Source organism: Panicum hallii, chromosome 3 (assembly GCF_002211085.1).
Source record: "Panicum hallii strain FIL2 chromosome 3, PHallii_v3.1, whole genome shotgun sequence".
NCBI classification, from domain to species: domain Eukaryota; kingdom Viridiplantae; phylum Streptophyta; class Magnoliopsida; order Poales; family Poaceae; genus Panicum; species Panicum hallii.
In genome coordinates, this window is record NC_038044.1 from 20,092,682 (window position 1) to 20,113,828 (window position 21,147).

Below are 21,147 nucleotides of genomic sequence, written 5' to 3' on the forward strand. Positions count from 1 at the left end.
TATTGTAGTTTCTTTCCTAAGGCAATCTTCTCTAGTTTTGATCAAATTTATATAAAAAAAATGCAGAAATATCTACATTATCTAAATAGTTTCACTAGATACAAAATGTGCACATATACTGATTGTGTATTTATTTGATATTGTTGATGTTAATATTTTTTTTTATAAATTTGATAAAAAGAGTATACGTTTGACTTAGGACAAAACTAAAATAATTTATAATTTATAATGGAGGGAGTACATGTTCCTTTGCACATGGCCACAAAATTTGCTTGAGAATTAACATGCACAAGTAAAATACATGGGCAGTCGTAAGCTTGTTTAGTATTAAAAAACTTGTTTAAGAGTGTCACCTGAGCCCCCAAAATATTAGTTTGTAGTTTTATGTCCAGCAACTAGTTAAGTGGTTCCCTAACCCTAAGGTCAAGCATGCAATAGTCCGAGCTGTTTTGTGATGTTGAAATGGTGATGTTTAAATAGTTTCACTAGATACAAAATGTGCACATATAAATAGTTTCACTAGATACAAAATGTGCACATATATTGATTGTACCGGGTGGCTTTAGACCTCTCGGTTGAACCACGTATTAAGTTTAGAGACATGAAAGTGCAAGCTAAAAAAAATATAATACTACTTGAAAAAAACCCTTATAGTACCGGGTGATAAGGGTGTTAGGCCCGGTTCTAGAACCGGCTACGAGACCGAGACTAAAAGTTACGATTTTCGTCACCGGATAAAAGAACGGTGTCTAAGGCTCTCTTTAGTACCGGGTGAACGTTCCACCTAGTACCAAAGCATTTTTGGTAAAAAAAATAATAAACGCGGGAAGAGGCGACTTTTTCATGTGAAATATGCGCGCGTGCGGTGGTCGGGATTCAAACTCGCGACCTCTTGCCTCGTGTATACCTCTCTTACCATCTCATCTACAAAACAATTGTAATTGAATGAGAGATATTTTTCGTTTGAAGTAACCTACGGAGGATCCTATAGTCACCCGGTACCAAAAGCTAGATATTGGTACCCGGTAGTAAAGGTTCTCGTACACCTCGTGCCGGTAGTACCGGGTTATGTTGATGCCGGTACTTTTGATGTGGATCTTTGACGTATTTTGTAGTAGTGTAATGCCGAGTATATATACAGCAGGCAGGCAGGTAGGACCGTAGGATACACAGTCAGTGCGATTATACTCTTGTCCTCAAGCCACCGAATTATTGTCAGCCGTGGATGGATGCATGAATGCACCCTCTCCTCGCGTGTCACGGATGGTAGTACGTAGCCATGGATGCATCCGCGAGGAACCCTGTGGAGAAAGACACCGTGCAGACGCCGGATAGCAACATGTCACTTGCACAGGTCGGCACTCGGTCCAGCATCCTCACGAGGGGGGTGGCTGCCACACCTCACCTCACCTCACCTCACTTGGGTCTAGCTTGGTCGTCGTCACGTACAGGCGTACAGCCCCATCACTTCGGCGTGTACGTGCACGTACCTCAAGCCTTGGCCTCAAGGTCGATCCGACCCTTTGCCTAGATCTCTTGACAGGGGATTTTTCTTGCATTTTATTTCCTACAAAATGCACGGTAAAATTCGTCGTCACAGAAAGACTATGCAGTTTGTGCAGAACTTATGCGATCGGAATGCTGAGGTCTCACGAGAAAAAAAATGAAAACAAAAAACAGCAGGAGCAACGACCACAGACCAGCAGGCCATGGATCCCCGCACGGAGGATCCGGAGCGAGGTCGTGGCTACAGCGCGCGAGTCAAGGAGACAGGCAACATGGACGGCGACCCCTCCACATGTTGTGGCTGCTGCTGCTGCCCGGCGCACAGCCCAGAGCAGGAGATGGAGATAGGAAACTACTGTACGCGAGCCACCAATATTCATAAGGCCCCGTCTGTACCTGACGAAACTTTAGTTCTCTTTTTCAATACCGATTAGATAGATTAAATAAAAGCTAATTTTAAAACTAATTACATAAATCCTAACTAATTGTCAATACGAATCTATTAATACTAATTAGTCTATAATTAGCATATATTTATCGTAACACAATATTACCAAATCATGATCTGATTAGATTTAATAGACCGTCTCTTGAGTTAGTCTCTATTTATACAATTCATTTTATAATTAGATTATATGTAATACTTATAATTGGTGTCAAAATATCTGATAGGACGGAACTGAACTTTAGCGATGGGATCCGACTTTAGTCAGGCACAATGTGCGAGAGTTTATGAAGGGGCGTAGATGCACATCCCCGAAAATCTGAATGAGCGGAGAAAAACAATCCTGTAGGTACAGGTACTGGGTAAATCTACAGTGGTTTCAGTAAAATCCCCGCTGACATGTTAGGAAATGTACCGGATGTAAAAATCTGTCCAAGAAAAAAAAGAAGATGCTACACGTGAAGATACGACGTACCACCATGAGCCTTGATCGATCCATCTCAAAGAAAAAAGAAAAAGAAACTTTGTCTAGAAAAATAAAATGGAGTAAATAAAATCCAAAGAAGTTCCTATCCACATGCACAGTGAGATCCAGTCAGCCAACCAGTCGATCAGCTAACTGCCTGTTTATTGACCGAGGGAAAAAACAACTGCTTCCGGAGTATTGAGCGCCAAGCCACCCGATCGTGATCCCGACGCGATCCGACGGCCGCAGAGGCCCGCCCCCGCCCTCACATGCGCTCGCGGCGTGGCGTGGGCACCGTCCCCGCCGGCATCTCCTCGGGCGCAGCTGCGAGCCTGCGAGCGAGGCTTGCGACCCGGGCCGGCTCCCCCTCATAAAGGCGTCAGGCTCGTCGGCCCCGAAAGTTTTTACCTTTCCTCCCCGGCCGTCTCCACTCGCCATGCTGGCCGCCCCCACCGCGCCTCTCTCCACCACTACTCCCCCGGCGCCATGAGCCTGTAGCGTGGCGGCGGTGTCGAAGCCACCATGGGCAGGTCGAGAGGCAGCAGGGGCGCGGGCGGCGCGAAGTCGTCGTTCCCGTCGCCGGCGTCGTCCTCGGCGTCCTCGTCGGAGTTCGAGTTCACGGTCACGCTTTCGCCGGCGTCCAAGCAGCGCTCGGCGGCGCAGCTGTGCCCGGCCGACGAGCTCTTCTACAAGGGCCAGCTCCTGCCGCTGCAGCTGTCGCCGCGCATCTCCATGGTGCGCACGCTGCTGCTGTCCTCGGCGTCCACGTCCTCCGCCTCCGCCTCCGACTCCACCTCCACGTCCAACTCCTCCCGCGACTCCAACGGCAGCACCTCGTCCTCGTTCTCCGCCGACTGCGCCGCGCTCCTGCTCCCGGACTCCGCGGCCTCCTCGTCGCGCCCCAGCTCCGCCACCGAGGACGACCGCCACCTGCACCCGCTGCCGGCGGCCGCCTCGTTCGCCGGGCTGCCACCGGCCAAGCGCACCGGGAAGCAGTACCTCTCGTCCTTCGCCACCCGCTTCTCCTCCGTCTTCCACCGTGGCGGCGCGCCGGCCGCCAAGAAGCAGCCATCCAAGTCGCTCGCCAAGGAGGTGATCAAGAAGTACGCCAAGAAGGTGAAGCCGCTGTACGAGAAGCTCTCCCAGATCCCCAAGAACCAGAGCAACGTCAACGGCGGCGGCGTCGCCGCCAACAACCAACCGCAGCAGGGGTCCAAGAAGCCGTTCACCTTCTCCATCCGCAAGAAGCGGGCCGACGACGACCACGCCGTCCCTGCTGCGGCAGCGGTGGACGCTGACGTCGTCGTCGGCGGCAAGTACGCGCACTCCAACTCCTTCTCCGGGAACCTCCGGTTCCCGCGCCAGAAGCGGTGCGCGGCGAGCTGCCCGTCGTCGATGCGGTCGTCGCCGAGCCACTCAGGTTTGCTCACCTTCGGCGGGGCCGGTGGCGTAGGCTTCCCCGACGTGCCGGCCGCCGCGGCCGCGGCCGTGGCGAGCGGCATTGGCGTCGGGCCGGTGTCGCTGTCCACGGCGTCGTCGATGGAGGAGCTCCAGAGCGCCATCGAGGGCGCCATCGCGCACTGCAAGAACACGATGGGTGGCGCCGTTCCGGCGTGCCCGCGCAAGGCAGCGGTCGCCGGCGAGATCTGCGCGTTCTGAGCGCGAGCGCGCTAGGATTCGGGCAGGGAGCTAAGTAACGCCGTTTAATCGTTAGCAGTACTTATCTGTTAATCTTAATTTCATTCGTCTCCTTTTGGTAAGACTCTATGATAATGGTGGTAAATAAGGGTAGTTCGAAGGGTTAAATGATAATCGGAGCCTTTGAATCTCTCCTTTCTCTTGGTTTGGAATTTGCATTGGTGCCCTCCAGATTTTTGCTCTAGTTGCATCTACCCCACCCAACTAAAGAAAATGGTTAATTTCTATGGTCAACTTTATAATAGTTCTATATAAAGTCACAAAAGAACCCTCAAACTTGATGCTTTCAATGGAAACATTCAGTTGATGTGCATGCAAACTTCTTTTATGAAATGAGTGCATTTGAAAGATTATGGATGGTGTTGTGGCCTGCATTTTCTAGTTAGAACCCTCAAAAGCAGTTGGTGTGAGTATATTTCACTCCAATTTTTTTTTAAAAAAACAAATGGAGTACAGAGTTCCCAACGTGATGATGGAGGGTGTTGATGCAAATTTCAGTTCCATAGAGAAGGGTTGCCAAAGCTCCTTAGTTCATTAGGTTGAGGTTTTGGACTCTGATGTGGCTGTACGTCTGAGCTAGTGGTGTCAATTTTTGTTTGCGATTTTGTCCCGAGACAAGTGTTTAATATTAAGCTGATCCTAATATAGTTTGGCATTTAATCCGTACTTGCATGATTGCTTCAAAAAGTTCTTGTTGTCTGCTCCCCGCCGCTCAATGTACTATTTGTGTTGTTTGATTGTCATTTGTCAAGCGGCATCTTTTATTCCTATACTGCCAGTGATGAAAGAGCATTGGTTCGCTTGCATATGGCTCTGGTTTCGGTAACTTTTGCTGATGCAGAAAATTAGATAAACACATGTTTGAAAAATAGAAATTTAAATAATTCAATCAGGTTTGTTGGTTTCTTGGAGCTCGTCGTAACTTCATTTTCTGCAAGAGCTGGCAAAGCTACTAAAAATTCTGCACATCCTTCTCCATTATCTTCACTTTATTTTCTTTCGTCTAAAACTATGAAGTTTAGGGCATGTCTGGTTTAGAACATGGATTTTTATCGAAATGTAGTTACATTTCCAAATAAGAATTCGAATCAGGAAAAGGAAGAAAAATTGTCACATCCTGATTCCTGAATGTGGCCTTGTGTGTGATCCGTCCTCGAAAGTGGTGGTTCAACCCCACCGCATGCAAACACGCACAAGGGGTTAAAAGTGGTTGCAACGGCTTGGCCTTGGATAGATCTGGCTCACACAAGCATAGATGCTGTACTACGTCCCACTGACATGCCCATTTGCCCATTGAAAAGTGAACATTTTGGCTGAAACTTTTTAGGGATCTAGCCATGTCGCATCAAACAAAGAAAAATTTATCATTTAGAAGTATTAAATAAAATCTAATTATAAAATTAATTGCAGAACTTCTAAGCTAATTCACGAGATGAATGTAATAAGATATATTAATTCATATTTAGCGGATAATTACTGTAGCAAACTATTAATTAATTAGATTTATTAAATTCGTATCGTGAATCAGCAGACATATGTAAAAATTTTATTTAATACTTCTAAATAGCCAGATTTTCTAACCCGCCGATTGACCGACTGTTTTGAACAGGGGCAATTAAAATGGCGTCGAGCAGGTGGAATCCCTAGCTCATTCAGCATTCACAAACGCAGCCATAAGTTCCCCACCTACGTCGCCACCCCTCCCATCATGATTGCATACGCTTCCCGTACACGGAGAGGCCGAGATGTATGCGGTCGATCGGCACCGCGCGACATCGAGGCAACTGCTGCCGTGCTTGCATGGATCGTGTTCAGTGTTCGTGGACGATGGTTTGCTTCTTGCTTGCACGCACAGGTCATGTGCGAAGTGCAGGGCGATGTGCAATCCAATCGGCCAGTCCCGATCCCAACCCCCCGCGCTGTGGCCGTGACGAGACGCACGCGGCAGCTGTAGGTTAGGTTAGCTGGAGGCGCCGCCGGTCACCGGCGCCCGTTGAGGGTGGTCATGTGGGGTGTGGTTAGGGCGTCTGTTACCGGGGGGATTAAACTACGCGAACACCGGTAGACACGGCGCCCGGCCACGTGGCCGCGCGGCGGGGCGGAGAGATTCCTTCCCGCAGACGGAGACGACGGGGGCGCGCGCGCGCGGCTGCCGAGGCGGAGCCGCCACATGCTGCCGCGCCGGCTGCTGCTGCTGGTGGTGGCCGTTTCCATGCAGGAGCTCGTGGAGGACAGGAGGAGGGAGTAAGAAAAGGCCCAACAGTTAATGGGCTGTTCGGGTGGGTGCTGTGCTGACGCTGCAATAGTTCATGGAGGCGCGGCCGGGTGAGAACGACCGGTCGACATTGAATCCCCTCCCTCGATGGGGAATTGGAGACGGCGGAGTGGAAGCAACCTCCGGGGGTCTGAACTGAAAGCTTGCCTGCCATCCTTGCTTCCTCCTCCCTGGCAAATTGAAGTCGCCGGCGTCGGGAGGGATCTCGTCCTCAGCAGCAGCTGCATGTGTGGCAGGATCTTCTTCAGACATGGTTTATGCCGGGGCAGTGACCAGTGAGCACTGGGCAGAGGCTAGTTGATCGATTCACTTGGCACTGGTACTGGCAGCGTGCATGCATGCAGGAACGTGCTGCCGCAGCAAGTGATGGGCTGCTGGGCTGGGTGGCAAAATGGGCGCAGGCGACCAGCGAATCAGTTGGCGGTGCGTGCCAGCTTCGTAAAGCGCAGCTGCTTTGCTTGCTACGCTGGCCATGGCCGTTCTTGCATTGAAACCAGTTTCCTTTCGCGAAAGGTGTGGCAGCAGCCCCGTTTTGCACTCGATCATCCATGCATCACAACAAAAGTTGCGAGGGGAAAAAAGGGCGAGCTTTATTCTTGTCTCTTTTCCAGGAGAAAGCGAAGCTCGTGGATAACATGGATGCTAATTTGATCTCGCATTTGACTAATAACCTACGGATCGAGTAAAGTCGCTGCCCATGGAAGCGATCAATTTGCCACTGACCCAGGCGCAAAAGCTCAGTGCTTTTTACTACGAAGTTTGCAAGCGTGACCGAGATCGAGATTAAAAAAGCGAGGTGATGCTGATGTGCGATCTCTGCCCCTTGTCTCTTTGTTGCCAGAAAGACGTACGCGGCCCGATGAACGTTCACGAAGCACTGAGCCGGCCAAACAGCTCCAAAAGCCGGCGATCGGCAGTGTGCCCCCTTGTAGACTTTGAAATGAAGGAGCGTTCCTTTTGTTTTTCTCTTGTTTACGTACCCTCGGCGCGCGTCGTTACCGAGGAATGCTGCCTGGCTCGCTAAACAAGTCGGTTCTAGGCTTTGACGGTGGCGAGCTGGCGAGGCTCTGGTCTGCGAGAGGGAGTTGCCGTGGCTTGGAAGCCGATGGAGAGGAGGATAACCCCGTCCTCGTAGTGCATTCTCGTGTTTTGGAACTTGTACGTACTACGACGGGATGGGGCGGGCGCTCGATGCGCTCTGTTTGTTGGATGGGCATGGGCACGTAGGTATTTCCAGCGCACCGTGTATGGGAGTTTGGGTACGCATATTCTGCTCTGATGACTGGTACTGAGTAGTATACACTAGTATTGTCATGGTTTTTTTTTTCAGGTATACAAGTGCTTGCACCCTCCTCGATCGTCTCGCTCTCAATCGGTCGAGGCATTAACAATGAGTGTAGTACTAGCTAGTGGCTAGCGCCGTAGCGGCGTCTCTTGCCATCCTTCCCTTCTCGGCCGTGCCCATCATGGGCTCTACAATACATGCGGCCGGAACAATAAAGAACAAACGCCACCGCTCTGTTCTCTCTGTTGATGAGATCTCGGACCGGACGACGCCCATGCCTGCCTGACTGCATGCCTCCCGGAGCTAGCGCTAGCAGCAGGTAGCGAGAAGGGAGCGGTGCCTAGATCGTGGCGTGGGCCCTGGCTGGCGCCGCTCGTGAGGAACTGGAACCCAGCAACTGGGCAGGCAAGCAACAAGGCCACAGCCCACAGGGCAGGACCGTGATCAAGCAGGTCCATCGCCGGCGGGCCTCCCTCGTGCGCCACACTATAGTACAGAAACCTCGATAGTCGGTTAAGAAAACCACGATAGTTCCGGTTTTTCAAGAACCGCCAATTCAGAATAAAAAATAGGACCTTTAGTTCTAACTATAGCAAACGGGATCAAAAAGCCCTTTAGCGGCTGTAAACGTAAAAAAGTCGTAAACGTAAAATTTTTAAAGGAATCTTGCTTATTTGAAGTACTAAATGAAGTCTATTTATAAAACTTTTTGTATGGATCGGCTGTAAATCGCGAGACGAATCTAATGAGCCTACTTAATCCATGATTTGCAACAGTGATGCTACAGTAACCATCCGCTAATTATTGCTTAATCATGGATTAATTAGCATCATTAGATTCGTCTCGCGATTTACAACCCATCCATGCAAAAAGTTTTATAAATAGATTTCATTTAGTACTTCAAATTGGTAAGATTACTTTGAATTTTTTTTTTACATTTACAGCCTGTGGAACTAAACAGGGCTTTACTTCCGGTGAGTGGCTACAACTGGATCAAACATTGAAAAAAATAAAAAAAAAAGCTCTATGCCCGCTCTAGCTCCGCTTGCGGCCGGCCCCCACGCGCCGCGGCCCCGAGCTGCCCCGCGCCGCTGCTACCCGGGGGCTCGACCGCCGCCGTGCGCTGCGGACACCGCTCGCCGGGCCCTGCGCTGTCGCCGCGCGCTGCGGGCGCAACTCACCAGGGCCCCGCCGCCGCCGCACGCCGCTCGTCGCGGCCCCGCGCCATCGCCGTTCGCCTCGGGTCCAGCCTGCCGCCGCGCGTTGCTTGCCGCGGCCCCACGCCGCCGCCGCTAGCCTCGGGTCCGGCCCGCCGCCGCACGTCGCTTGCCACGGGTCTGGCCCGCCCGCCGTGCCTTGCTCGCCCCGGGTCCGGCCCACCGCCGCACACCGATCGCCGCGGCCCCGCGCCGCCCCTATCCGGGCCCCTCCATGCATGCTCCGCCGCTCCTGGTGGCTTTACCAGCCGAAGAGGAGAGGGAAGAGGAGAAGGGAGAGAGGAGAAGACGGGAGAGATCAAGAGATGAGGAGAGATAGATGGGAGGTGTGCACTGAAAAAGAAAAAAATACTGCTCAGCATTTAGTTTCAGTGGCCTTCATTCGGAACTAATATGCTCATTTTAATTTTGGTTGGAGCCACCAACTAAAACTAATTGGTGGATCTAACTGGAACAAAAAGGTCCCTCCCTACTCCTCCATAGCTTCTAGCAGTTGGATCTGAAACTAATATCTTTATTCATCTCGGTCCAACCTAGATAAGGAGGACGAAAAATGGTTTCTACGATAGTGTCTTCTACTAGCACAGCACCAAGCGGGCGGGGTGTGGCCGAGCTTGTGGAGAGCGTCGGCGGGGAAGGAAGCTAACGCGCCTGGCGTGGGGAACCGCGCACCGAACCGGGGCCGGGAGGCGGTGGTGGTGGACTGGTGGTGCGTGGCACGATTGGCTCGCGGCGGGCACCGGCGCACGGCACCCGCAGCTGGCGCGCCGGAACGACGACGGGTTCGCGCGCCAGGGCCGCCATGCCCGGCTGCTCGATCGCCTGAGGAGTCAGTCGTCAATCGCATCGGATCGCCAACCACGGCGCCGTACGTCTCGGTCTCAGCTCCATGGGTTGATCCAGGTACGATGACGTGTACGTGCATGATGGCACATTGGCACCTATACTATTAGCGACGCGTTCAGTCTTTTCTGCGCAGGAGCATGTTCTACCGGGGGATTGAAGCTGAAGCCCCTTTTGTTCCCCGCCCGTTTTTGGTTAGCGCGTGCAGAAGACGTGATTAGCCCATGATATCGTCGCAGGAGACGGCACGATGCCGTGAGTCCCGGCCAAAAAGGGCAGCAACGTATACAAAGAAAGCTCCCAGGATTCTCTCCACAAATCTCCTGACTGCTCCTACGCACCGATGTCTAATTGGTCTATCCTTGTAGCCGAGCCGAGTAGGATTTTTCCAAGACAACAGAAAACGAAAACATAGGTTCCAAGCAATAATTAAGGTCATTTGCTTGTAGCGCGCAACGTGACGCTCTCTCCCCCGATCGACCTCCATCTGTCGCCGCGCGGCATGGTCCAAGCATCCGAGGCGACGCCGACCACCATCCTCTACGTCGTACGAACCGACCGGCATCTCTCCTCGCCCGGATCACCCGTCGAGTCTCCACACCATCCCAGCCCAGCTCGAGAGGGAACAAAAAGGAGGACCCGGGTAACGTGGACGCAAGACGCATCAACCAAAATCCGCCTCGGATCCTTCCCCCCGCGGCGCCACCCGATCGAGCCGACTAGGTTCGCCGCGCCGCGAGGCCAAGCCGAGATGCTGGGCAGAGGCGGCAGCCGCGCATGTGCCGGCCGGGGCGGGCGGGCACATGACGTATGCGCGTGTGCGGGCGCGGCGAGCTCACGAGCGCGCACGCGGCGGGAGGGGAGGGGCATGGGGTGGCGTCCGGAGCCCGGAGGCCGCGGCGAGGCTGGGGTCGGACCGACGGGACGCGGCGGCGGTGCCGGATGCCGATCCATGTGCGATCATTTTGACCTCTCCTGTCCAAGAAGACCATTGTGGAGGGGACTCGCTCGGATTGGGTTGGACACGCACCGAGGGCAACTATCCATCAGGCACCAGGGGTTGTGTCGCCGTCTTGGTATGGGTTCTCAATTCTCATCACGTACTCGGGTACACAGAAAATCTGTTGATAATGAGCTACCGACCATGCTTTTTACTCTCTCTATTTTACCTACAAGTCACCGTTCAAGTGCTCGGACTCATCCAGCCCCTGCTTAGGACGACAATTGTGTGTGTGGAAGTTTATAAATCTGGCATTGCTCTTTAATGCGAGCAGAATTACTTGAACTGGAGCAATGTTACAAGGGCAATTTTGCTCCTGGACACTCTACAATGTTGTTTTTTGCCACAGGACATTACTCAATCTTGCCTTTGCTGCTGGACACCTTTTAAGTGTGCATATTTGCCAATGGACACCGCAGTGACTATAATATTCATTTCGAGAAAAATAGAGAGAGAGAAATTCGTAAATACCCAAATTACCCCACCGGCGCTTTCCACCCGCCACCGGCCACCCCCGCCCCCGCGAAGCAAGGCACCGCAACACCCCCCCCCCCCCGCCCCCCGGCGAGGCAAGCAGGGCGGCCGGCCCCCCGGCGTCGGCAGGGGTGCCCCCCCCCCCCCCCCCGCGCCAGGCAAGCAGGGGCTCCCCCCCCCCCCCCCCGCGACGACGCCCCCTCCCTCCGCGCGAGGCAAGCAGGGTGCCCCCCCCCCCCGGCGACGAGGCCGGCCCTCCCGGGCGACGCAAGGCAGGGGCGCCCCCCTCCCCCCCCCCCCCCCGCGACGACGCCCCCCCCCCCCCCCCCCCGCGCGAGGCAAGCAGGGTGCCCCCCCCCCCCCCGGCGACGAGGCCGGCCCTCCCGGGCGACGCAAGGCAGGGGCGCCCCCCTCCCCCCCTCCCCCCCCCCCCCCCCGCGAAGCAAGCAGGGGCTCCCCCCCCTCGCCGGCGAGGCAAGCAGGGGTCCCCCCGGGCGACGCAAGGCAGGGGCGCCCCCCCCCCCACGCCCGCCGGCGAGGCAAGCAGGCCCCCCCACCCCCGATGCAAGGCAGGGGCGCCGCCGGCCCCCCCCCCTCCCCGGGCGAAGCAAGGCAGGCGCGGAGCCGCCCCCCCTCCCCCCCTCGCCGGCGAGGCAAGCAGGGGCGCCCCCTCCCGCGCTCGGCGACGTGGCCGTGCAGCGCCGTGATGCCGCACGCTTGAAAGAGTGTCTAGCAGCAAAATTAGTTAGGCCCTACCGTTGCAAGGCTATTTTGGTCAGATTACCTATTTTCTCTGTCCTTCCAACCAGAAAATTAATATTATAATCGCTGTGGTGTCCATTGGCAAAGAGGCACACTTAAAAGGTGTCCAGCAGCAAAGACAAGATTGAGTAATGTTCCATGGCAAAAAACGATATTGTAAAGTGTCCGGTAGCAAAATTGCCCATGTTACAAGTACTACCTTTAGGCTTTAATGATGGGACGTCAGGTCTAGAAAAGTGTTCAGGATAATGCGTGTTTGACGACGTCACCATCACACAAGAATCACGGTAAAACGCAAGGGAGAATCTGAGGACAAGACGAAGTGCCTGAATTTAGTCTCATCATCGCTATCAGCCTATAATGAAACGACCTGCGAGTCTATTCGGATAGTAGCATTTCACATCATGTGTTGTGTATGACCACATCATAGCAACCTTCTCATCAACCTTTTCCGGTGCAGAATAATGGCAAAAGAGGTGTTTTAGTCCCTCAACTTTAACTTTAAGTAGAGGGTCAAGTTCATCTCTCAACTTTGAGATTAACCAATATAGTTCCTCAATTTTTATTTTGGTCAAACTCATCATTATGCTAATATTATACTCCATAATAATATGAGATTTATGCAAAAAATTCTCTTTATCCTTAGTTCATTCTCTTCTAAATTTATTTAAGAGCTGAACATTACAAGTGTTTAATTTAGAACACAGAATTTTATTTACCCATACATCGTATTATATTGCGGAAGCATGGAGAGTAAATTAAATCTACTTATTGCATAACTACATACCACCACGTAAAAATATTGCAAAAAGTTGAGCGAAATAGTGACACAAAACAATGAAAATTGAGGGGGAAATAAAAGGGTAAAAAGGACCTTTTGCATTTATCTCATATTATTATAGAATGTAATATCAGTACAATGATGAGTTTGACCTCAAAACAAAAGTTGAGGGAGTATATTGGTCAATTTGAAAGTTGCGGGGCAAATTTGACACTCAGGATAAAATTGAAGAACCAAAATACCTATTTTGCCCAGAATAATCATTCATTCATCTGGACCATTTGCAGCCTTAAAGTCAACGAGACCGTTTGCGATTACTAAAAGATAATGTAGTTCAATTGGGAGCCCAATACCTGCAGAAGCGTGTAAAGCTACAACCGTTTCCATACACAGTCGCATACCTCGACCTAGAATTGTGCCATAATAACCACACAAATTTGCTTAAACTTCTGTAGTGTCATCGTACAACAAGTCATATGGCCGGAGGCCCAATCAGCATCTCAGGTCAGCAGCGAAATTTCACGTGGACCAGATTTAAATTTAACATCCTGGACCTGCACGAGCGGGTAAAAAAAGCAATCCCCGCGGTCCGTCCCCACAAACCTGCACGCCTACACTGTATGTCAGACACCTTTCGAGTCCTACGGAGCTTACGAGCCAGCAGGGCCTGTAGCAGCAGTTACCACGGCGTTTTCTTTGGCGTCATCCTTCTTCTGGCCGTCTACATCATTTCCATCATGATCGTTGCTCGTTTCTTTCTGGCCAGCTACGTCATTTTCTTCTTTCCTATCGTTGCTCGTTTCCTTCTCGCCAGCTACAGCATTTTCTTCTTTATCTTTGCTCGTTTCCTTCTGGCCACACACAGCATTCACTTTATCTCTGCTCTTTTCCTTCGGGGGAATGACATGAAAATCTTCCTCCGGTTGTCGGTGCCATCGGAAATTGGCGGCTTCAATCCAGCGCGGGTGGACCAAAAACTTCTTGTTGCCTACAGCCCAGCGGGCCTTCTCTGTTCCCAGATCCACAGCCACCACGTGGGTCACTGTGGAATCCACGTCTGTAGAGCAAACGGCGCCCAGATGCTCGGCCATCTTCCACATCATCTGCTCCTGTGGGCGAGCGTTGTTCGGGAACACCCGACTGAAGACTAGTTTGCAGCCTTTCAGTACTTCTTTCCGTACCGTCTTGATCACCTGCATTCAGAACACAAACACAAGAAGCAACCAATTACAAATCAAATCTGTAAGACATGGTATGGTACACAATTTGTTAAAGAAGTTGTAGTTCTGTCATTTTAAAACTGATAACCACAACTGTATTTGTTAGTAAAAATAAGTTTAAATTATTTGCATTACCAATAACCCCTATCCATCAAAATTATTTTGGCAGATGAAAGTGATTATGTCCACAATCCACAAAATGGTGACTGTATGTTTAGTGGCCTACCTGTCTTACATCCTGTGAAGAAAGATCAGTTTCAGCAGCCTACAGGAGAGAAGTACAAGGACAAATGGTTAGGCATAAAACATACTTTTGTGCTAACAGATTCAGGTCTACAGTCAGGAAGAGACTAAAGAAAGAGGAATAAAATGTCATAAAACTATGTACTTAAGCCACAAACCGTGTCAAAGAAAATCGCATGTATGCGCTTCAAGACATCTAAAACTGTAGCCAAAGCACCATCACTCTCCCTTTCATCTTGCATAGACTCTGACAAAGATCTAACACCAAAACCAAACTGGCGGCAGCTTGAAGCAAAGTAATGATATCTCTCCATCAGAATTAGATTTTCTTTATGCTTCTGCCAGACCTGGGAAAAAAATCATTTTGAAGCTGGCTAAACATAAATGATAAATTACAGCACAAGCAAGATATTATCACTCCAACCAAGGAATAAAAGGCTCCTACCAGCTTCTAGACATTGAAAGGCGAAATCATTATGGTTTGACAAATGTGCACAGATGTTAATACTGTTAGGTTTATATGTTGGAAGAAAACAGGAAACACTGCAGTAGCTACCCAGGAAAACTAAACAGCAACCAGAGTATTTACAACGAGACATTAAGATGTAGCCTGACCAATGAGCTCATGAAAAATAAAATGAATTTATTTGAATTTTTATACATGAATTAAAGTTGTTCCAAATTAAGTTGTCCTGTTGTATAGAAAATGCACATAGTTGCTGAAAATAGCCATTTAACAATAGCACTTACATATTCAGTGTCATCAAGAATCACCGCAACACTTTCAGCCCCAAGAATCACATCAAGACCTTTCTGGTGTCGCTGAGTGCAATCCGAGTTCGAAATCACTTTTGAAGGAAAATAGACATTAGTAGGGTCAAGAAGCTTTGCTATTTCAATTGCATAAGCTTTGTCACCCATGGTGTATATATACATTTCAAACATAATGCTTGCTTCTTTCAAAAATTTATGGACAAATGGTCTCAACTTTGTCAGCATCTGCATTGAATCTATCGTGAAGATGCTTCTGTCCGGATCATCTGCATTTAGTACATGTACATGAGGGGTTCACTTGCTATGTTATGTATTCATGGATAAGCAACAACAGTTTCAGAAAAGGATCAAAGGCAATGAAACAAAGACTGGGATGATAGTGATCATTAACCATTAAAAAATCTAGCTTGCATTACAACTTAGTAATCATATAAAATCTGTTGATCATTATTATAGTCTGCTAAATGGGATCAAAGTTAGAAATAACTTACCAAATAATGCTAACTCACCAAGCCATAAAAATGTGCCTAATAACAAATAATTTAGGTACCAGAGGGGCGTAGAGTCCTTAATAACATCAATCTAACTAAAACCACATTGTGCAGGAGACAACAAAAGCATACAGACTGCCATGAGTAGTGGCATTTAAGATTTAACTTCTATTTTCTACAATGATGTGCTATGCCTATGCAAACGCACTGGCTCTGCATGAATACATAACATACATTCCAGTCCAAATTCAGACATGCATGCTATATTTTCCTTTTTATTGAACCCACATTGACCAGTATTTTCAAACACAATTATGTAAATAATAGAGATTGCAAATTTATAATTTCGTAGAAGTGTAAGAGAATATATTTACTCATGTCATTCCCCTATGGATTCTAATACTTTCAAGTAAATTAGTGTAAAATGAAGTTGACTAAATATATCATAACAGCGTACTAGCATATCTATAATTGGCATCAGAGGTGGTACCTTATGGTAACAAAATATACACTTACAAAAGAAACTACCTGTTCTTGAAACTAGTCTATTACCTTTTAGGGCAGCTGTCCGAATACCCAACTCATTTTCAGCAGAAGAAATATCTTGGAGTTTGGTCGAGTTGATCAGTGTATGATCCAGGTCTAAAATAAGCACTAACTTTCTTTCACGCAGCAGATTCTTCAAATCAGCGCCACGTAATCTGTCGATTTCTGAAGTACCTAGCCTCAAGCCCTGCATTTTTAGAATTCTCCTAAACTTGTAAGACTGTTTGGAGACAGGGCACTATGCAAGTACAACTGGAAATAAAAAATAAATGGGAATACAGTGCTAACAATAGTCCAAGAATGTGCATTATAAGCCAGGCGCAATAACGAAACACCACACTCCTGAAATCTATGTTAAAATACTCCTAAAATTATTTGTTGCATCTAGTTTGGACAGTACCTTGTGGATGTAACCAAAAGCAACTCCTGAAACATCTTCCTCATCTTGTGGCTTGCCACATCTAAAGCAAAGTCCACCAAAATATCCAGGATGTGGACATAACTCAACTTGAACATTTTTAGATGGACCTGATAAAATATATATTCAATAATTCAACATGCCATCTACGAAACATGGACAATTGGACATTCATAATTCAATAAATGATGAACTAAGCCTAAGGCAATTGTAACAGAAGAAAGAAAGAAAGATACTGAAAATTTGGGGATATCATGAAAACTATAATAGTCCCCGCGGTGGATAATTTGGTGTAAGAAAATCAGAAATATAAATGACCGATTGTGAGTTGTACTCTACAACTCTGAACAAAAATGTGAAATGGCAGCCATTTGTTCCATTAGTGCATTCAATGCAAAAGGATAGCCAGCCAATATGCAACACAATGCAGCCTAAAGTGAAAAGTATATCCTGAAACACCACATTTAAAGTACGTAAATATGTCCTCTTTAGCTGCTAAACTTTCAAACAGAATTGCAAAAGTGAAACTAACAAGCATACCTGTGGCAAATTTGTCAGGCGAAATTGACATTCCATGATCTTGGCGTTGTTCCTCCACTCTACGCCTTTTGGCACTGCATTTTGCATGCAGTTGACAGCAATCAGATACACATTACAAAATCTACAAAACAAGTCACGATTAGTTCTTACTTAACACAACTTCATCCCATGAACTTCTTCTCTTCCTTTTCCCCAAATACTAGGATGCTCTCCCCATCACCCATCACTATCCTCAATGATAACTTTACTACCCAGCATGGAAGGCCATCACACTTCATACAAGTTGTATTGCAGTTAAACATCTGACGCGGAATTTTTACAGATGCATGGTTTTTTACACCATAAATACTTCCATGATACTGTAACTGCTCATTTACGGTTCTGTTTCACATCACATTTGTCTCTAACATCAGAAATTTGAATTTCATGTGTTTCTTATTCTTGTTTTCTGTGGGTTTCATCTCTAGCCTACCCCAACTTGCTTGGGACAAAAGGCTAAGTTGTTGTTGTTGTTGTTGTTGTTGTTTCACATCACATTTGTCTCTAACATCAGAAATTTGAATTTCATGTGAACTAGTGATCTAACAAGTAACAACCATTTGGATGGATATTGAACATCGGAAAATAAAGCGCAAACCAGCAAAGGGCAGACTTCTAGAAAACTGACTAGAATTCAATGATTCTACCTGGGCCTATTTGGATTAGAAGGGATGGACAAGGACTTAGACTATTAAACTAAATCCTAATTCATAAGTAGGTGTCTTCCTACTCCAGCACATGCCAAATTTACAACTATCAGGCCCTAAACCAGAAACAAGGGAAGGGAGAGCAAAACCCAAGAAAATCATGCAGAGCTGACACTTGAAATTTAAGGAAAAGATGGACCAGACAGTGGCTAAGAACACCGGAAGGTATGTTTGCAAATGGAATTCAAATCGGCTAGGATTCACATTTCATACTGGGATTGTATTTCCTCCCCCCCCCCCCCCCCCCACCCCCTGAGGAGAAATTTTACTTTACGGTGCTTGGGAATTTTTAAGAACCGTTGAAGGGTCCAAGATCCAAGGGTTAAAAAGTGAGAGGAACCTGTTACGAAGAACCTAAGGTGTGGACCGGAACCTATAATTTTGTGGGCCAGGGACCACTTCAAAAAATAATGCTAAGGGTATTTTTGGTAGATTGATTTTGTGTTTCAGCCAAATCTATATCCCGAAATGTAGTTGTCGGTCATCTCGGCTCCCTCCGCTTCATCTCATCCTCTTGGAATGTCGTCCATCGTCAATCTCATCTTCTTCTTGAATGTCGTCGATCAGATCCCCTGAGCTATCTATATACTGATAACAGAAGCTAAAATTGACTTGATCTATGTAGGTTTGATGGATTAGGATTCAGGGACGCGGGTCGATGCTGCATTGGGGCACGCGGAGGGGGTATTCCATGGCTAGCGAAGGGTTGCAGCGTGCCGGCGAGCTCCTTGGCAGAGAAGGGCGACTGCGAACAGGCAATCCCCTAGGAGGAGGACGCCTGGGGGGCGAGCCCCTGCTACACGATGCTTGGTGCCTGAGGGGCGGTGGTAGGTTGCTAACGGATGGCAGGGAACTCCATTTTGCCGGATGGAAGGAATATGGCAGGTTTGTCTCATTCGTTCGTCCGCCGGACTGCAATGGTGGCAGCGCCCCTGATACGACGAGAGATACGGTAGCAGGATGTGTTTGTTACAGCGCTGGGAGGAATAGGTATTAGACTTGTGAACAATTACTAAACTGCCCACGTCTATTAATCGTCCTATTTTACAGTGCTAATTCTAAATCAATGGTCCACATTAGTTTAGAGAGGAGGAACCGACCATAACAAGTCTCCTCTTTGATTTAGAAGATTTTTTTTTTTGAAAACTAGAGATAGAAGATTAAACAGGTCTTGCAGCAACAAAGCACACGGGAGTTCTATGATTTACCTCATAGATAGGATGAAATTGTTGTCAGTAAACAGAACAAAGTTCAGTAAGCAGCTGAAATTTTTTGTTAGCTCGAAGTTTCTCCAAAAAATGATATCATAAAAGGCTTACCTAACAAACCCTCCCAAAAAGTCCCCAGGTTACATTTATTTGGAAGATTTCTGGTGGAAGGACTGCAGCACGTGGTTTCAGCTTGCGATGGCATAAGCTGAAGATGGAACCAGGACAAAACTAGTACATCAATCTTGCATACAACGAGAGGACAAATGCCTTTACAGTACCCGTACATGGGATTGTAAGACAGATCAATGCTATCAAATCAACTGGTTACACGAATTTCAGATTCCACATTTCACATAATCTAAAGTTCGACTGAGTAGTAAATATGATTCACTGCGCTTAGTACAGGAGCAATACGAATTCTAGTAAACCCTAGAGGTGGATAAAAAGCTCTCAGAATCACAATAGCTGATCCACCCAGTCTAACACACCACGATGCAAGTAATAAGGAAGCAAAAACCCTCAAGCATATGCTTACGCCTTTACCCAATCAAGCACGGAACCCTAATAAGCTCAAACGGAGGAAAATCTGCTCTTCCCTACTCCAGCAGAGAAGACGATCATCTGACTCTAAATGCGCGTGGAATCAAATGTTACAATCTCGTAGCGGGAGCTGCCAAACCCATGGGGCCGTCAAGTGGTGAAGTGAGCAGGGGGGGGGGAGCGGGTAGGAGGCGCGTACCCGTTCTGCTCTAGGACTTCAACTTCCACCTCCTCCTCTGAATCCTCCTCCTCGCCCTCGTCGTCGGTGGCGGGCGAGGGGGAGGAGGGGTCACCGGGGAAGGCGGAGTCGGCGCCGGAGGCGAGCTCGAGCTCGGCGTCGAGGAGGGCGGCGAAGTCTTCGCTTCCGCTCGACGACGATGGGGATGACGACGGCGCTTCAGCGAGGCTCATGGCGCGGCGCCGAGGGCACAAGGGATGGAGCTCGTTGGGAGGGTGGGTGGGGAACGGAGGAGCGCGAAGAGGCGACGAAACAACAGGGATGGGAAGCGAAAATGGAAAGGAAGCGAGGTGGGCTTTTCTTGTTCTGTCCAGAGGAAGTAGTAGTGTGGCGGCAAGTAAATTACTTGGGCTTCCCCCAAAACAAGCCCAACGGCCGCGGAGTCAAGGGAGATTCTTTTTCTTTTTTTTAAAAAAAGGAGGGATTTGCGACGGCGGGCCGCGGGCCGCGGGCCGCGGGCGGGGAGCGACGGCGCCTGGCCGGTCGCGCGCGCCGCCTGGCCGGCCACGGGCGGGGAGCCGCGGCGCTGGGCGGGGAGCGACGGTGCGGGGCCGGCCACGGGCGGGGATGGGGCCGGGGACCGGCGGCCGGGGTCAGGAAAAGGGGGCGCCGCGCCTACGCCTCGGCGGCGGCGGTCGGGGACGGGTACCGGCGGCGTTTGGGCGGCGGCGGGCGGGGACGCCTGGGAAGCCGCGCGACGGTGGATGGAACGCTGGCGTGCGGGATTTGGGAGCGGGGGTGTGAGGACAGGGGGGAGAGAGATGGAGGGCATCGAGTGGCAGATCGGTGTAATTTCTTTGGATTGATCATGGGCAAAAAGGTAATTCACAGTCGAGTAGCGGATGGAAACTGCCCCGCTGCCGCTTCCGGAATTTTGAGAATCCGCGAATCTGAATCCTAGAATCCGCTACTGAATCTGCTCTGTTTGGAAGCTCATCAGCTTCTAGCTGTCGGATTCTAGAAATCTTGCTGGATTCTAGTGGGACCTACTTGGAAAACACATGGCTCATTATTTTATTTTAAAAAAACACATTAAAGATATAGGCACTCGTATACACGCACGCAACCTTACCTCTATAACCATTTTCGAGAGACCAAGCCGACCAAGTCACCATATGCAGGCGCCTCGCTATCGACGTACATGTCGTCTACCACTGAAAGTAAGTGCCGGTAAAATTTTGGAATAAATCTAGAAAATTGTAAGAACCCTGCCAAGTGGAAGACTCGAACTTGGATCGGTAAATCACTCACAAGAAATTTTACTAGCTGAGCCTAAGATATCTAACAAGTTCTCAGAAGAAGAGGGCAGTATTACAAATGTACCCCTGAAGGGAGCCAGAACACAAAAGAACCTTGTTGTCGCAACAAAAGCGAGCCACAAGCACACACACTATAAAAAAAATAGGCACACGCACATGTCATCAGCAT

General features: G+C 49.2%; 2 protein-coding genes and 1 long non-coding RNA gene across 4 annotated transcripts; 2 read left to right on the forward strand and 1 right to left on the reverse strand.

Moving 5' to 3' along the window:
* Positions 1–2,739: 2,739 nt before the first annotated feature.
* LOC112886264 (probable membrane-associated kinase regulator 1) lies at positions 2,740–4,852 on the forward strand. The gene has a single exon (XM_025952103.1). The coding sequence runs from the start codon at positions 2,940–2,942 to the stop codon at positions 4,074–4,076; it is 1,137 nt and encodes a 378-aa protein (XP_025807888.1). The 5' UTR covers positions 2,740–2,939; the 3' UTR covers positions 4,077–4,852.
* Positions 4,853–10,599: 5,747 nt separating this feature from the next.
* On the forward strand, positions 10,600–18,786 carry LOC112887532. The gene is made up of 2 exons (XR_003227577.1): positions 10,600–10,811; positions 18,356–18,786. It is a non-coding gene; the product is annotated as an uncharacterized LOC112887532 (long non-coding RNA).
* On the reverse strand, positions 13,065–20,106 carry LOC112887531 (RNA polymerase II C-terminal domain phosphatase-like 4). Of its 2 annotated transcripts, none has more exons than XM_025953719.1 (9): positions 19,681–20,106; positions 16,985–17,058; positions 16,427–16,554; positions 16,033–16,213; positions 14,966–15,255; positions 14,374–14,562; positions 14,199–14,237; positions 13,436–13,945; positions 13,065–13,363 (listed from the first exon to the last, which is right to left on the reverse strand). In XM_025953719.1, exons 1-9 carry the CDS (start codon positions 19,890–19,892, stop codon positions 13,253–13,255), a joined length of 1,734 nt encoding a protein of 577 aa, XP_025809504.1. In that variant the 5' UTR covers positions 19,893–20,106; the 3' UTR covers positions 13,065–13,252. The 2 variants fall into 2 exon arrangements, with proteins under 2 accessions (XP_025809504.1, XP_025809505.1); XM_025953720.1 differs by having other exon boundaries at positions 16,985–17,105; positions 19,681–19,809.
* Between the last annotated feature and the right edge of the window lie 1,041 nt (positions 20,107–21,147).